This window comes from Gallus gallus, chromosome 20 (assembly GCF_016699485.2).
Source record: "Gallus gallus isolate bGalGal1 chromosome 20, bGalGal1.mat.broiler.GRCg7b, whole genome shotgun sequence".
Classification (NCBI taxonomy): Eukaryota; Metazoa; Chordata; class Aves; order Galliformes; family Phasianidae; genus Gallus; species Gallus gallus.
Window position 1 is genome coordinate 1,724,550 of NC_052551.1, and position 17,191 is coordinate 1,741,740.

Genomic DNA, 17,191 nt, shown 5'->3' on the forward strand with positions numbered 1-17,191 from the left:
GGATCACCGGCAGCTTTTCTCTCTGGCTTGTTGCCGGACTCTGCTCTTCCAACGAGCCTCATCCTTCCTTCCTGCCATGCCATGAGAGAGGCACCTAGGATGGCTGCCTCTGAGGGAGATGGTTGGTGGGAAACTTCACATCTTCAGAATATTTGCAACCAAATTCTTGCTCAGAATGAGAAGCTACAAAAGACTGCAAGATGTTGCAAACACTTCCCATGGTTTCTTGCTTGTCTTTATGAAGGAAAGCCTTCAAGGATGCTTTGTTAGTGCTTTCTTCGATTTCCCTTCTCCAGGTTTTCCCACTTGGAAGTTCCATCTGGCATTGGGGAGCTCTCACTGCCTGGCTGTTGGCCCTGGCTCAGGTGCACTGGCTGTGCTGGATTCCAAGCACTTCCCAACTTTCTGCAGCACAATCGTTACAACCTTCCTAGCCAGCAGTGCGATTTCCTGCTCAGGGTCAGAAGGGGCCATCTCCAAAGACTTCGCTCTTTTTGCTTTTCCAAACAATCTCTGTCTGATCCTCATGGAAGCCCTCCTTAGGGTGCAGACAGGCTGATCAAGTGCCCTCACCTTCTCCATCACTTCCTGCACCAGACTCAGCCACCTCTTGAAGACTCTGGGCTTCTCTGTGTTGTTCAGACACAGCTTTGAACTCACGATCTCCAGGGAAGCATGGCCTTCTTATGGCAGCTTCAGTATGGATGCTTCCAGGGTGCTTCAAGCCTTCCCTGCTGAAATGGAATTGGAGCAACTCATCAGGTAACTTCATTGCACGTCCTGTGCTCTTCAAGTCTCTTGGAAGGTCATGCTGAACCAAAGACACTTTCAGCCTTCTGAGTTGGCCAGACTGGAGAGTGCTGGCAGTTCCCACTCTTGCCCTTCTCCCACTGATTCGCACTGCCTGAGTGTTGGAGAGGCATCTGGGAGGGCCCTGGCATGGGAGGAAGGAGTTGGCTTGGCCCTGGCTGGGTGGGAGGCAGCAGCCCCAGTTCTGGGGAGTGAAGAGTGGAGAGAGGAGCAGCTCCCACACCATCAGAGGCCCTCAGAGTTTTGGAAGGCCATGTTTGTAGCTACCTTGACAGTACTTGGGAGCTTTCTGCCCTTTCCTGCCCATGGCCCATGCCAAGTATGTCATTTTATGGAGTTAACAAGGAGCGGGAAGGGAGCTCCAAGAGGACATGGAGTTAGCCTGGAGAAAAGGGACTGGAGTGCATGAGTGTGCAAGCGTGTCTCTGTATTCCTAGCTCTGACCCACAGGACAGAAAGCTGGGGCAGGAGGTAGTCGGCTGCTGGACCTCCCACTCAGGGTCAAAATCCCTGTGCAGGCTGGCACCAAGCCTGTCTTCTGCAGGACAAAGCAGGTGAAGAGTTGTAACATGATGATGAAGAGACAACAGCTATCCCCTCCCAAGTCTAAAAACTTCTGGCCCCATAGTACATCACTTAGTGAAGCAGAAACAGAGTAATGATTTAAAAACTGTGAAGACAAACGGTTTTGTAAGAATATATGTATAAATAACCACCGTTCTATTCGGTGTTGTGCTTGCTTTGTGAATGACCAGCAAACAGTTAATTCTGCTAATATAAACGGAGACCTTTGTGTGGATTCTGACTCTCCGTGCTCATTGCTATGCACACTGGGCACAAAAATTAGGGCTGAGAAGGGCTGTGGTACCTCTCAGTCGCTGTGCCTGGTGGAACAGCCATGCTGGAGGAGAGTGGAAAAAACAGGGAGGGAAGAGGGATGTGAAGGAAAGAGGGAGACAAGGAGGGGCAGAAACCCCTGTGCCCTGATGCAAAGCCCCCTGCCTTGCTTGATGCGGTGCAAGAGACCAAGGGTGACGCTGCAGGAAGGAGGGGCAGGGAAGTGGGAAGCACAGCAGCTGCAGACAGACCCCACAGGTCTTTGGGTCTTTTGAAGGTGAAAGCTGTAGGGATAGGTGACAGGTGTGGCCCACCTGATACACTCTTACAGCTACTGAAGATGATTTTGAGGCAAAAAGGTGTTGCAGCTGGGCTGTGGCAGGGGCTGGGTCCAGCTCTGGGAAGTCTGCCCCACAAGGCACCGAGGACAGTGCTGCTGTTAATACAAACAAAATTGAGTCCCTTCTTGAGGATCTTGCAGGGAATTGTGCCTCTGCAGAATTCTCTGGACCGACCTTCAGTCTCACAAGGAGACAAATCAAACTGTTGACAGGAAACAGTGTGGCCTTTCTATTTGCATCCAAGGTTCTTGCTGTGTCTTTCTGTTACTTGCCACAGCATCTGCCTTCAGGCTTTTTCTTTCCTAGAAGACTCCATTTACCTCCTGTGATAAAAATGGAGAAAGAGGTCAGAAGTCAAAAGAAACATAAGCAGCACTACAGCATCCGATGGCCCTTCTCCAACTGTGCCCCTTTACAGGAGACAGCTGGTAGTGGTTTTCATCTAAAGGGCAGCTTGGGCCTTTCTGGTGGGCTGCCAGTGGCCCTGTCCCAGCTGGTTCCAGACAGCTCAACAAGGGCCATGTAGTAGAGAGCCATATTTATAAAGGGAATCAGCATCTCTGTAGATGACTGTATTTATGGTGGACACAGAAAGAAAGGTGAGCTCCAGTACTCCATCCCATCGTGCTTCTCCTGCCCACTGTGTTGACCCATACCTGCTCCTATGTTACCAGTTCACACCAAGAAAAGCCTCACCTGGGATGGCTGCTGTTGGGGCTGCTGAAGCAAGGCACAATCCCATCACCTGCAGGAGCCCACCCTGCAGGGAGGTTGGTGGGAGGGCTTCAGCTCTGGCACCAGTTTAAAAGTCTGTGGTCAATACTTAACAAAGTGGCAGCTCCCACTGTTGCTCTAACTGCCAGGAGCAGTGGGGCAACTGTTCTTACCTGTACTCTGCTGAGTATGGTGCTTCCAGCTGGCTTCCCACCGTCCTTCTTCTCCACCTACCCACCCACGTGCTCTCTGCTGGACCTGTCCCTTACACCAGGTCCTTCTCTGGACAGAAAATACCCTGCAGGCACAGGGCACGAACGGAACTGTCAGCAACTCGGGCAAAGAGTATCCAGTCCTCTCTGCTAGGAAGGGCAAAGGAAGGGAAACACTGAAATGCTAAATGACATCTTCATTCCGTGCCTTTGGCTGGAAAACAGTTTTGACGGAACACTCAGGGAGATTTTCAGCACTGCTCAAGGCTTCTTTAAAAGCAGTGAGTCTGTGCAAATCCCTCCAACTCCAAAGCTTTTTCCTCCAATGAGGCAACTCAGTCACAAGAGTTACCTAACAGTATGTCACAGGTCGGTTAAGGATAACCACACTGCTATCCAGTGCTCTGGCCTATAAACCAAGCTTCCACCTTTTGCTTAGTCCCTCTGCCATATCTTGGAGTAAGCAGCACCAAGGGCTGAACATACAGTGTGCCAGCAAACACGAGGAACATGCATCACTTATCTGAGGGACACACTGACACAGACAAATGAGATGGAAACAAAACATACCTACAAGACACAACTTGAATGTATATTTATTATATATATATATACCTTTGTATAGATTAAACTGGGTGGAATTTTATCATATACATTTTTCTGGTATAATACATGAAAAACTGGAACGGGAACATAGCAAATACAAATCCATACATTCCTTGAGCAAACTCTTTGCCACACTGAGACTGAAAGACTGCATGCAATGGGAAGACAGAGAGAAGGGAAATAGTTTTTATTTTAAAAAAAGAAAGACAATCTAGGTAGAACTGTCATCAGAGGAGCAGCACTAAATATGGCAAACCTGTATAAATTAAAAGTAAATTCCACTCTGACATCTACTATGCCTTAAAGTGCAACAAAGCTTGATTGACCGCCCTACAGAATACAGGAAAGATTACCCCTCTCCCCATTCCAACCTGTCCCTCAAAAACAAAACCAAACATAAAACACAAACAAACCAATAAAACAAACCTAAAGGATATACATTATCCACAGTCATACAGAGACGCCTACATCTACTCAGTAGCACCAAGAATCTGATATGGGTGTAATTAAAATCAATTAAAACTCAGGAGCAATGATTACATTTGTTGTTTTTGCAGACTTTCTGCCCTTTATTAGTGTCTGGAAGGAGGAGGCAGCTCTCCTTGTGCTGAAAGTGAAGGTGACAGTGTCCTGTCCTCTCTCCAGCAGCAGCCGAACTGTTTTGGCAGTAGGCTAGGAACACACACACACACACACACACACAGCACAGCGAGAGCAGCAGGAGGTTACGCCAAGGGGATGGGATGGGAAGTCGAGGCCCAATGTGTGCGCCTGGGTGCCTGTATGTATATGCACACACACGTGCGTGGATGGAGCGGGGCTAATCTACACAGAAGTGAAAGGTTGTGCGAGTCCAACACACGCCATGAGCCTCTTTGGTGAGAGGGTGATGGGAAGAGGAAGGAGGGAGAGATAGGGAGTCAGCACAGTCCCCGTCTCAAGAGCCTCCGGTTGTTGTCTCCCAGGGCTGGGAGCACATGTGCCACAGTTAATCTGTCTCCACATGCCACCTCTCGGCAGGTCTCAGTAGCCAAAGGTCTCCTGGGAAGCGTAGACCATGTAGAGGAAGCCATCCTCATCCTTCTCCTGCTCGTAGATCTCTGAGATGGGAGTAGACACACTCACCATGCTGTGCTGGTTCACCAGCAGGAAGAAAGCCTGGGTGGGATTCAGCTGCAAGCGGCGCCTGTTGGAGCAAGGGCAGGAGGTCTGGGTCAGCCCACTGTGAGAGCGAGTCCTTCCCCCCCCCTCCCCCCATGACACTGCTTGTGTGGGGCCAGGCTGGCATCAGGACGTGCTGCTGGTGAGCCACGCTGAGCTGCTGGGGGCTCTTGGGAATTCTGAGCTGGGAGGACTCAGCAAAATCCCTTTCCCCAAGCACTGCCGCAAAAGCAGAGGGCCCTCCTCCTCCATCTGAGCTGAAGGATACAGGAAGGAGACTGGAGTCCCCCTCAGGAGTACCCTGAGGGAGAGGTAACAGCCCTTCACCAAATGCCACGTGCCTTTCACACAAACAACTGACAAAACTTGCTGTGGTTTTCCTGCCCTCCATCCCCTCCCTCAGCAGCTGCCTCAGCCTCATCCTCACCCCCCCATTGTGTGTTCACAGCGCATCAGTCAGGGCCACCCTACTCACCGGATTATTTTGACCAATTCACTCATGTTGACATGGTCTGGGACAAGGAACTTGGTCTTGTCCAGCACTGGCAGCTGTTTCTCCCCTTTATAGCGTTCAATGATGACCTGGGAAGAGAGCAAAGAGGAGGGTTATCCACAGTTTACAGTGCCCCAACCCCTGGCCTCAAGGTCATACACAGATCAAACTAACACAAATGGAAAAGCTGAGGTGAGGCCCCACCTTGCTTCTCCCTGGCAGAACAGCAAAAAGAGGTCACAAGCAGTGACCAGAAGGTTGGCTGCAGATCCCTCTTCAGCAGAGCCATCTGTCCGCTTGAACCAGACCACGGACAGCATCCAAGGTAAGTGAGTAAAGCATCAGTTGCTCCAGCTGAATGTGAAACAGTAGGCACCAGTGCGCTGATGCCTCCCCTAACGTGGGAGATCTGTAACAGCAGTAGAGTGTATTTCAACACCACTTTCAGACTTATCAAAAACTGAGTGAAGGACCTAACTTCCACTTATGTGGTAGAAGGGGCCAGAGGCAGAAAGAAAGGAGCTGGCCCAGCCCTACCAGTCCTGACCAGACAGCCTCTGCACAGCAAGAGATGTTCTCCTTCCCTTTTGCGCCATGAAGCTGCGCTTAATCATCACTCTACCTGTTTAGGAAAAGTTGGTAGATACTCCCAAACAAAGTTCTTAAAAATGACTGCAAAGTCACCCAAGGCATTCCTTTAGGAAGGGGAGCTGGGTTTTGCCAGTCCCGTTCCACACATTAACAGCCAGACACCAACTCACAGCTAATGAGAAACCCACGGCCACTTCAGCACAGTGCCAAAAGGGAATGGCCCAGCCTGTCCTGCCCCCACCATCAATAAAGTTCTCACCACACCTACCTTCTGAAAAGACAAAACAAGGATTTCTATCCACCTTTCTCATCTATTATAATTAATGAATGTCTTTCCTGACAGCTACAATTGCTATTCTAAGCCAACCTGGAAATGTGCTGTTTACTAAGAAAGAAGGTGGTAGGCATTTATAGTAATTAATGACCTTACTTAAAAAGCTCAGTACAAAAGCCCTTAGAGTGACATTTTGATTCCCACATCTCTCCAGTACCCAGTTATTTTCTCCACAGAATGACATTTGTATACTAATTCATTCGCTGTGCTCTCCAAGTTGAGACTGAACATTATTTTCCACTTATGGCAATTCCCATAAGCCATTTTCCCAGCTCCTTCACAAAAGAAACAGCCGGGGGACCACAAATGCCTTTGGCAGCGGAGGAGCAGAGATCACAGGGCCCAGGAGATGGCTCTGCAGAGCCAAAAGGAAGATGTGAACTCAGAAATCACTGCTCCATTCACCTCTCTTGACCATCTGATGATGCACACCAGCTTCTGCCACCAGCAGCAATGCATCTCCTGCTGCCTGGGCACAAACAAAAGCAGCAAGCACCCCCGGGGCCCCTGCAGACACCTGTCAGAAGGGTGCTGGAGGAACATCCAGATCTCTTCCCACTGCAGAAAGCCTCGTGCCCATCCCACGTCCTTTCCTGTTCTCTGCAGCAAAGACTGCCCTGGGAAAGAAAGCAGGCCTGGCTGGCACTTTGACCAGCAAGGGGAGCAGTTCCCAGCCAGGCAGCCAGTGGTGGGCCTTCACCACCAATAACAGCAGCTATCTGAAGCATGCAGTGCTGCATGCCCAGTGCAGAGCTGATGGGGAGTGGTGGGGCCAATGGCCTCTGCACCACTTCCACGTGTAGGAGCTCCTCCCTTTGCCAACATAACTGGACACTGTGGGAGCACAGAGCTCACTGAGAGGCTGCCCAGCACCATGCAGTACCGCAGCTGGGCTGAGCCACAGAGAGCCTGCACACACACACCAGACTCTCTCTAACTGTAAACTAATTTAGAGCTGAGCAATGTGGAGACTGAGTATGGGGAAGCGCCCAGAGGATGGAGACAGCTATGGGGAACAGAGGAGATGTAAGGAGAAGAAGAGCTGAGCATAGCTCCCAGGCTCTGTCTTCATCTGAGCCAAATGAGACACAGGTGCTGGGATGCTGCAGTACCACCAGCAAGCTGGAACATCTGACGAGTGCCCCACACCATGGGCTTATCTCACAGCTCACCAGCATGGGCCAAGCTTCATCTCAGGCAGTTCCTGGACAAGGGAGAGGTGCAAGGCACTTTGGTAGGAACTCTGCACCTCAGCACACTCTGAAGCTCACACAAGGGAGCCCAGGAGCCCAAGAAACAGGACAACTAGCATATGAAAGGCCTCCAAGCCCCCTAAGGTACTCTCACACCAGCCACATGCCCTCTTTCACCAGATCAGAAGAACATGCAAAAAATAGGTACTGCTCCTTCAGCCTCTTTTGCCATATGGGGCCTTGCTGAAAGAACAATTTTCTGCACCAGGACGCCTCTTACCAACCTGCTAACTTCCCCTCTGCAGGATGGAGGGCAAACTCAATCAAAGCCATCCTGCTCTATTTATTCGAGTATCACTTTCATAGATGAATACTTTGGCTCCAGGGAGATGAAGAGACTGGAGGGACTGGGTGCTCACAACTGCCACCTGCAGGGATGCAGCTCTGCCCACTGGGAAATACAGAGGCAACACCCAGAGCTTAAGATTTTAACTGCAGTTTGCACAAAGGGTGACAGTGCCACGGCAGCTGCTCACACACTGTGTTCTGCTGTAGAGAGGGCCCTGTGCAGCTGCGCTGAGGCTCACTTCTCGCTTACCTCTAAGAGGAACAGAGGCAGGCATCTCTAATTACCATCCAGCTCCATCCCACAAACAAACGCCTCTCAATTAACCCAAGAATGGGCTGAGGAGGATGTCCCAGCTGCTAAAGCAACAGCTGCCTTGTGCCTCGAGCAGACACAGGGTCTGTCATGTAGAACAGCTCCAGGAGTTTCTATTTCCAGAACATGAGCTGCTATTTGGGTAACCCAGTTAAGGGAACAGGTGGCCAGTGGACATGAAGTTCCTGTCTAGCTAAGGAGGAAAATGTATGATCAAATGCTAATATTACATCCCTGAGGCCTTGGGCTTGGATACAAAAGCACCTCCTTTCTGGGACCTCTTCCAAGCTGCCGCCTCAGGTGGGGGGTTCCTCTGTGGGGGCACCCACCAGTGTGGGGGGAACCCTCTGTGAGCTGGGCACAGGTGGGAGGGCCGAGGGCAGAGCCTGGGAGACCGGGTCCATGGTCAGCACTTGCAGACACAAGCCTTGTTGTGGGGCCAAGGCTGAAGAGGTGGAAGGGTTTTGTTAGGGAGTGGGACCAAACATGACAGCCTGACAGAGGCAAGGCAGCTGCAGCTCCATGTCTCCAGGTCCGACCACCAGCGAGACTCAGGAGGCACACACACAGATGCGTGTTTAGAACACACATCACAAAGGACATACCAATCTGCATGACCAGCCACACAGATCAGCGCTCACATGGACACGGACATCACCATCAGCATCCCCTGTCCTTCCCAGCAGGGTGGAGGTCCTTCAGTATGAACATATACAGTAATGCTCGGTCCCGGGGGGGCTCATCTTGCTGCCTGCCTGCCCTGGACAACGACGGTCCCTGGAACAACCCTGGCAGGAGCCCAGAGCAGCTCATCCCTTTCTATGAGGATGCAGTTTAGGTTTCCACCCACCACTGTCCTGAGGCGAGGTATTACTTTGGGTCCCCTGCCTGACGTCTCTCTGTACTCCTCCATGGGTGTGAAGATGTGTTTTTTTTATCACATAACCTTACAGATATTTCTTTGCATGAACCAAACAGACCCTAAGCCTTTGCTAATGCACCCTATGCAGCAATACTGGCCATGAGTCACCAGGTCTCACTTAGCTGAGAATTAAAAGGCTTTGAGTAATGGTCAGCTCCCACTGCTACCCAGCGCAGGTTGGGTCAAACAGCATCAATCCCCTGTGATTCTAGATTCTTCAAGGCTCACAAGAGCTGGCTTTAAGCCCTCAAAGGGCCCAGCCTCCAGAAAGAGACTGCTGGAGCTGACAGCCTGGGCAGGCATAAGCTTGGTCTGTCCTCTAGTGGGCAGAAGATGATTTGTAAAGTACCTGCTGCAGGCTGTGCCCAGAGCTCCCAGCAAGGAGGCATGAAGCTGAGGTGGCAGCCCTGAAGCACAGCCTGCCAACACTCCTGCCAGCAGGAAGGTGTGACTGGGGCCATCTGCCCCATCAGCCCAGTGCTGCAAGGGCACACACTGTCATGCACAGGCAGCCCTCTGACACAGGTGAAGTGATTTTAACAGATAATTATGAGAAGAGCAAGAATTGGCACTTACCGGGATTTTGTTTGGATGCTGCTCTCGGATCTGCTGTACTTCTTTGCAACGATCCGCTGGAAGGAAAAAAGTAAAGCAAGGAAGTTAGAAGTAGCTGACTGTGCCCTGTGAGCCACAAATGGACAGCAGGGACATGGCAAAAGAAATCCAAACGCTTCCTCAGACCATTCCCACATGCCTTGCAGCAGGTACTGTCAGGCAGACCTCAGCTGCAGCGAGTAGCCCTTTGGAGTTTCCCACCACCCCAATCAGCCCCCAGAGCAGCTAAGTGCCACCCTGCCCGGTAAAACACGTGGAAATGGAGTGACTCACAAGAGATAAAAGGATTATAAAGCCATATTCCTAAATCCACGTGAGCAAGTACAGCTCACATCGATCAGAGCCGGTCAGCAGCAGCTTTAGGGTCTCTGCTCTGATCAGGCTCCTCATACCTCCCAGCTACTCCTCCAGGGGAGCCTCCAACCAGGGCTGGGTTCTGCCCATTTCCTCTGCCTGTGCTATCTGGCAGAGTGCCTCTGTCTAAAGAAATTTGCCTTGCCAAGAAGAAATCCTGCACTATTATAGATCTGCAGCTACAAGAGCTCTTGGCCTCAGAGACCTGTTGTAGAAACAGGGATAAAAATTAAGCAAGGAGAGTGCCTTTTTCTGCAACCATTCTCAGACATTCTGACCCATTCTCCTCCAGAGTTCATATGCTGTGACATAGTGCTCATTCCTCTGTGTACATCCCTCCACTTTTCTCTCCTGCAAGAAGCAGGCGGTGCTCACCACAGTCCCCATCCTGCCTGGGAGGTGGACATGGGTCCTCAGGAAGGCACTCACCATGCCACACAGGAATGGCTGTAACATGGTCTTTCATTTAACCTGTATATGATCTAATTAAGTAGAATTAAGTAAATTAAGCAGCACTCCTGACTCTGGCAGGGACTGAAGCAGGAGAGGATGGAGCTGTTGTATGGAGGGGCTGAGCAATGATGAATGAGCTGCCCCCACCCACGGGGAAAGCCCCATCCCAGCTCCCGGTGTGGGCCCCAGGAAGCTGGGCTGCCTCCACACCACGATGGGAGAGCTCAGCACAGTGGTAAGGCAAAACCCACACCTTTTATTGGCTACTCCCAAAATACTCCCTGCTGTGGCCCACTGAAAGACAGAAGTTATTTTTGTAGCTGTGCACATGACAGGAAAACTGCCTCTCTCTCCTCCAACTGCAGTTTCAGCTGAGTACCATCAGCAATGCTGCAAACCATACAAAACACAGGAATCTCCACAGTTTTCTTGAGGCAGGTCCTTCCCAAGTTGTTCTCCCAAAGATTGGGGTGTACAGCATCTCCCACAGCAATATGGGATGAGGTAATTATGCCAGCTAAGGAGAACAGTGAAAGATGTTATGGCTTTCCAAGCACTGACCTCTACCAGCAGTTCCCATGGGACACTGCTCTGCTCTGCAGACACTGCACAGACACAGGCAAGAGGACGGCACAACAGCTTCACTGACCACAGACACAGGTGGGGGAACACAAGGAGAACGCATGGCAAATCCTGCAAGAGTGTGGTTGTGCAAGGGGCGGCATTTGGGGGGGGTCAGGCACTGGTGCTGCCCCAGGGCACCCGGACACCAGGCCCAGCCTTGCTGGTTGTGACCAACAGCACTTGCAGTAACAACACATCACCTGGACACACTGCTGAGGTCAACAGCTCCCAACCCGAGCCAGAACTGCGCATGGAGGGCAGAGCAAAGCATGGACTCAGCCCCAGCCCTGCCTCTGGCAGCAGCCCACACGGCTCAGTGCACGTGAACAGGCCATGTGCAGGTGTCCTTGACCCCAGCAGCTGTGGGGTTCTTGCTGCGTGCCCCGCAGCCTGCACAGGGCTGATGTCTGTGGTCAGCCCCAGGACAGAGCGCTGTTACCATGGTCCTCTCTCTGAGAGATCTCCAGCATGGAAAATTGGATGGTGTGAAATCAGAATGCATCTGGGATGAGCTGGCGATGGCTGAAGGGGTGGGCACGTTGCACAGCTCATTTCAGATGAAGGTCAATAAATATTTATGTAATGTACCGCCCTGAGGACTCTACCTACCAGGAAATCCACTCGTGTTTACGTGCAGAGCTCACACAACAGCTGACCTGCCTGTCCCTGCCCAGTGCTGCAGCGCTTGTTCCTGGCCAGGGCACTGCAGGAGCAGCAGCATCCTCCCATGTCCGGAAAGCAGGACAAGGCCTGGAGGCCAGCGCTGCCCTGGAAGCACATGTGGGACAGCAGTGTCACAGCAACTGGAAGCGTACACTCAAGTCAGGACAGTTGATCTCTGGTCACACAGCATGGTGTCCCCTGCTCCAGGTCATGCAGGGTGTATATCAGACCCCTACCGCTCAGACAATGCTACTTCTGCTGGCACCTGCAGCTCATCCACAACACTAGTGGGCATCCCAATGTGCCCAGCAAAACATGGAGACTCAGAAAAGCACAAAATCACATCACCATAGGGGATGCCAAGCAATGAGACACGGCTGCAGCCAGGCGAGTGGAGCTGGGTCTGGGCAGGGAGATAGAGACTGATGAATTGAATGGTGCTTGGGCTTTTCAGCCCCTCAGCCTCCTCTCTTCACTTACAGCCCAGGGGAAAGGGATGCACCTGAAACTGGCAGCCCACAGCTGGGGCAGTTGTACTCTTCCCTGGGTGCATGGCCAGGTCCAGAGCATGGTGGTGAATGGAGTTCCAGTCACTAGTGGCATTCCCCAGGGGTCAGTATTGGGGCCAGCCCTGTTTAATAGCTTTAGTGATGACCTGGACAAGGGGATTGAGTGCTGAGGAAATGGGACTATTCAGCCTGGAGAAGAAGAGGCTCAAGGGGAGATCTCACCACCCTCTATAGCTCCTTGACAGGAGGCAGGGGCTCAGTCTCTGCTCCCAGCTGATTAGTGACAGGATCTGAAGGAACAGCCTTAGGCTGTGCCAGGGGAGGTACAGGTTGGATGTTAGGAAAAACTTCTTTTCTGGAAGAGTGACGGTGCAGTGGCACAGGCTGCTCGGGGTGGTGGCAGAGTAACCATCCCTGGAGGTGTTTAAGAAACGTGGTGATGTGGCACTGAGGGACATGGTCAGTGGGCACGGTGGGATGGGCTGGCAGTTGGACATGATGATCTTAGTGGTCTTTACCAGCCTTCATGATTCTATGATTCTGCACCCAGGAAGTATCAGCCTAGATGCTCCAGAAAGGATGGATGTGGTACAATCAGACAGGGAAAGAAATCACCAACTTGTTAAATCCAACAGATGCTTTCTCTTCACATCAGTTGAAGGTAATCAAGCAAAGGCTGTTGTTTTTCACAAAGTTTCAGGGCCCCCCTGCTACAAAAAGGCATAAGGAGCCAACAGCTGTGCTTCCAGGGAACAGGGGCTGTGTGAAAGGCAGAAGCAGCTGAGAAGGAGAAAGCAGATGTTGAGAACTTTCCCCTCGACATTAAGAAAAATATTTTCCACGTGGTGTTTGGACTGTGTACACTGTGTTCACGTTAAGTGTTCCAGATAAAGGACTGTTTTTTTGCTCACTGTTTAATCACAGTTTTACTAGCCCTGGAAAAAGAGCAACCAGTTCCTATGTAACAAGCAGGCTGTCCTCTGCCAGGGCTTTCCTCTGCCTTCTGTTTGACCTTCTCTTCCATCTTCGCAACTCGACAGTTACAAATCTCTGAGACAGCAGGAACACACTCCTGTTTCTCAGAATTGCTCGGGACACTTCAGATTGCTCAAGCAAACAACTGGCATTTTTGACAGAACTACACTTGAATGCAGAACACACACGTCCATGTACAAAGAGACAGCGGGGGCCGGCCACTGGAGCACGTGGGAGCAGGGAGCTGTGCAGGCATGAGAGCCAGGCAGGAGCTCCTTCCTTTTTCCTTGCAGCCTGTTCCCAAACCGCTTTCTGAAGACAAGAGGCATCAGGCAGCTCCACAAGCACAGCACACGCAGCAGGCGACACAAACAGATGACGCAGGGGACACTGCTGCGAGTGCCAGGGCTGCTGGTCCTACCTTCAGCAGCACCTCCACCCTGCTGGTTCAGTGGACACTTTGTGTTTTTTGTAGCAAAGACAAAATTAAATAACCAACAAAATACATGCAAGCTGTATTTTGTCTTATTGCTGGCTACTGGTCAGGAGCTTATGTTTAAAAACAAATAAAGATCAGCATTTGTGGTCTGTATACCTTGCTGGCATTTGTCCTCAGCATTTGTTTACCTCTTCTTCTAACAGCATTTTCATAAGTGCTGTTAGTCAGCCCCACATCAAGTCATGTCACACAGTGCCCGTGGCAAGTAACACAAGCAGACAGAGACAGCCAGGCACCAAAGAGCAGCAGCAAACCTCACCTTGGGGCTCTCAGCTCTTGCAGCACCACTGCATGAACCTTCATAGCACAGTGAGCAGACGAGCCAACCCAGTGAGCAGCCCCATCTCCAGGCCAGCTGACCATGAAGCATAACAGTTATGACAAGCACAGGATGGCACGTGGGACAGTTTGTCCATTGGTGGTCTTTCCATTGGTATAAGCACGGCCAGCTCACACCTGGTGAGTCACAGAATCACTGAATGGTTTGGGTTGGAAGGGACCACAAAGATAATCTAGTTCCAGCCCCCTTGCCATGGGCAAGGCTGCCAACTGCTTGATCGGGTTGCCCAGGGTCCTATCCATGGCCGTGGGCACCTCCAGGAACAGGGCATCCCAGCTCCTGGCAGCAGTGCCCTCTTAGTGAAAAACTTCTCCCTGATATCTAATCTGAATCTTCCCAGTTTAAAACTGTTCCCCCTTGCCCTATCACCATTCATCTACCCGTGTAAAAAGTTGATTTTCCTCCTGTTTATAATCTCCCTTTAAATACTGCAAGGCTGCAATGAGGTCTCCCCACAGCCTTCCCTCCTCCAGGCAGAACACTCCCAGCTCCCTCAGCCTGTCTCCATAGCAGAGGTGCTCCAGCCCTCTGAGCACCTTTGTGTCTTCCCCTGGACCCACTGCAGCAGCTCCATGTCCTTCCTGTGCCAGCAGCCCCAGGGCTGGATGCAGTACCAAGGTGGGGTCACACAGAGGCAGAGCAGAGGCGGACAATCCCCTTCCTCACCCCACTGCCACCTGGTGAAGGCCACTCTTCAGTTCTATGAGCTGCTCTCACCGACTGCTGCCTTTTCTGTCTGAGGAGTATGCTGCCAGAACTGAAGGCAAACTCCCAGAAAACTGCACCTGGGATGGGAGCATTCAGCCCAAAGATGCACTCCTCACAGGAAGCACCGCAGGGTCAGCAGGCGGCCATGCATGGGCTGCAGCCAGGACACCCCCACTGCTCTGGCACAGCCCACAGCTTCACTCTGGGAACTGTTCTGGACTCCTACCATGGATCTGACTAAGCAGAACAAAGCTCTCTCAGCATCCACAGGCAGGTTTGCACATAGCAGCTGAGGGGCTCTGTCAGACCTCACCCCCAGACCAAAGACACTGCCACAGGCACACCAGGGAGTGCAACCCCCAGTAGGGCCCCCCAGTGGTGTGCATCAGGCATCGGGGGGTGCCCTGTGCCCCAGCTCTGTACTCGAGTCCTCAACAACAACTCACAGAAATCCAGAAAACGTATTCAGAACAGACTCAAGACAAAGCAGATGAGCAAGCAGAAGAAACTTGATGGAAAAACAAACCTCAACACTACAAGAAGGGGGAAAACGGGCATAAAGAACAGCAGGGCAGAACACGGGGCAGTGGGCCAAGGCCTCACCAAGCCACGTGCCATGACACCAGAGCCTGGGCGGCTCTTGTAAACAGCCACACTCTGACTCTACCTCTTCTGTTCTTTTGGAGCTGTTCCACTTCTCTACAGTTTTGAGGCCTTACAAACAGAGCCGCTCAGAGGGTGCAGTGTCACTGGAAATATTTTCCATCGGCCCCCTCCAACGGCACTACAAACAATCACTTCCTGCTCCCGTTGTGCAACGAGCTGAAGACGAAAACAAGCGGTGTTTACTTTCTCCAGCGGAGCAATCCCAGCCCTGACCCAAAGCGGCCGTGCGGGCACCGGGCCGCCTCCTCCTCCTCCTCCCCTCCTCCCGCTGAGCTCTGCAGATCAGCTGGGAGCCAAAGGGCAGAGGATGGCGCAGACACCCGCGGCTCTCACAGCACCCAACTCCCCCTCTCCCCCCTTTCCCTCCTGGGCTATTTTAATCCTGCTCTCCTGCAGTCACTCCGAGCCTCGAGTTTTGTTTTCCTCCAGTCTGAGCAATGTGCAGAGGCAAAGCAGACTCCTCCCGCCCGCGATGTGCCGATTCGCACCAGCTCAGCAGCGGGCAGTTACTAAGGGCGTCATTTAGCATTCTGTCGCTTTGAATAAAAAGCTTCCGAGAAGCGCTGTGGGGCCGCAGGGTCGGCCGCTGCCCGGCTGGCAAAGGTCAGAAGCAGCAGCTGCCGCTCCACCAGCCCGCACTGCCGGGCCTGGCGCAACGCGGTGCCCCGTACGGTAACCGCCGCGTCATCGGAGATCTCCCACCGCCTACGTTCAGCAAAACGCCGCTTTCCATGCGAGCACGGAACCCGCCGGGCCTCGGCAGCACCGGGAGCGGAGCACGGGGTCCTCGGCACAGCGACCGCGACCCGGGCGGGGGCACCGGAGCGGTTTGCGAAGCAGCGCTCGCCCTTCCGCAGCCGAAGGGACCGCGGTGTGAGGAGCTCTGCCCGCCGCCCCGCCCCGCACGGCTCCCCGCTCCCGGCACACACACCGGGACGAAGCGGTCGCGCCGCGCGCGGCCCCGGGCGGTGCAACAATAGGAAACGAGGGGGGGACCGCCGCGCCGAGAGACTGCGCTGCGCTCTGCGGGTGCGCTCGGCGCCGCATTCGGGCGCTGCGAGAAGCGGGAGGAGGAGAAGCAGCCCGAGGGCCGCCCGGCACAGCCCGGCCGGAGGGGCACCGCCCGCCCCGCAGCACCGCGCGGCCCCAGCCTCGCCTCGCCTCCCGAGCGCTGCCCGAAGAGGTTCCGAGGGCATCGCCCCCTCCCTACCCGCCCCGCCGCCCGCTCACCGAAGGTGCGGCGCTGCTTGAAGGGCCGGTCCGAGGGCATGGCGGCGGCCGGGCCGGAGCGCAGGTGCCGGCGGCGGCTCCGTGTGGCGCGGCTGCGCGGGGCTGCGGCGGAGCGGGCGGTGACGTCACCGCGGCACGCGGGGCGGGCGGGGCCGTGACGTGTCCTGTGGAGGAGGGCGCCGCCTCTCCCGCTCCGGTCTGATTACCTCAGAGTAATTAATAACATTTTCAAACGCAGCCTTTCAGCGTCTGTGTCCACGCCAAGAGCTGTTTTCCTCTTAACCAGCGCGTCGCTGCTGCCCTGTGCGGTGCTCCGTCCCCACCGGAGCCGCCCCCCCCGGCTCGGGCTGCCCAGGGCCCGGCCACGGCCTCGGGCACCTGCAGGGATGGGGCAACCGCAGCTCCGCGCAGCTGGGCCGGGGCCGCACCGCCTCTGGGTGAAGAATTCCTTCGTCTCATCTGACCTGAATCTCCCCTCTTGTAGTTATAGCCACCTCCTCATCCCACCGCTCTGCCCATGTATGAAGTCCCCGTCCCCTCTGCTTATTGCCCCTTCACACCCGGGGCAGCCCATCCTGCTCTCTTACCCTGCTGCACGCGCAGCCTGCATGCTTGGAACACCAAATCACACCTACAAATAGGGCAGGCCATTTCTCGAGCTGTGAATTAATCAAACCCAG

The 17,191-nt window shown here is 53.3% G+C and overlaps 1 protein-coding gene and 1 non-coding gene across 2 annotated transcripts; both read right to left on the reverse strand.

Moving 5' to 3' along the window:
• Positions 1 to 3,485: 3,485 nt before the first annotated feature.
• On the reverse strand, positions 3,486 to 16,607 carry MAP1LC3A (microtubule associated protein 1 light chain 3 alpha). The gene is made up of 4 exons (XM_417327.8): positions 16,512 to 16,607; positions 9,452 to 9,507; positions 5,157 to 5,263; positions 3,486 to 4,706 (listed from the first exon to the last, which is right to left on the reverse strand). Exons 1-4 carry the CDS (start codon positions 16,549 to 16,551, stop codon positions 4,544 to 4,546), a joined length of 366 nt encoding a protein of 121 aa, XP_417327.3. The 5' UTR covers positions 16,552 to 16,607; the 3' UTR covers positions 3,486 to 4,543.
• Positions 6,941 to 7,014, reverse strand: MIR1453 (microRNA 1453). Its single transcript, NR_035020.1, has one exon. It is a non-coding gene; the product is annotated as a microRNA 1453 (primary transcript).
• Positions 16,608 to 17,191: the final 584 nt, after the last annotated feature.

What these genes read in the sequence shown, in the direction of transcription:
- MAP1LC3A (XM_417327.8), bottom strand. Translation starts at nt 16,551, where the DNA reads ATGCCCTCGGACCGGCCCTTCAAGCAGCGCCGCACCTTCG. An exon ending in CAAGCAGCGCCGCACCTTCG is followed by an intron (nt 9,508 to 16,511) that starts GTGAGCGGGCGG and finishes TTTTCCTTCCAG; the next exon opens with CGGATCGTTGCAAAGAAGTA. An exon ending in AGCATCCAAACAAAATCCCG is followed by an intron (nt 5,264 to 9,451) that starts GTAAGTGCCAAT and finishes CTCTCTTCCCAG; the next exon opens with GTCATCATTGAACGCTATAA.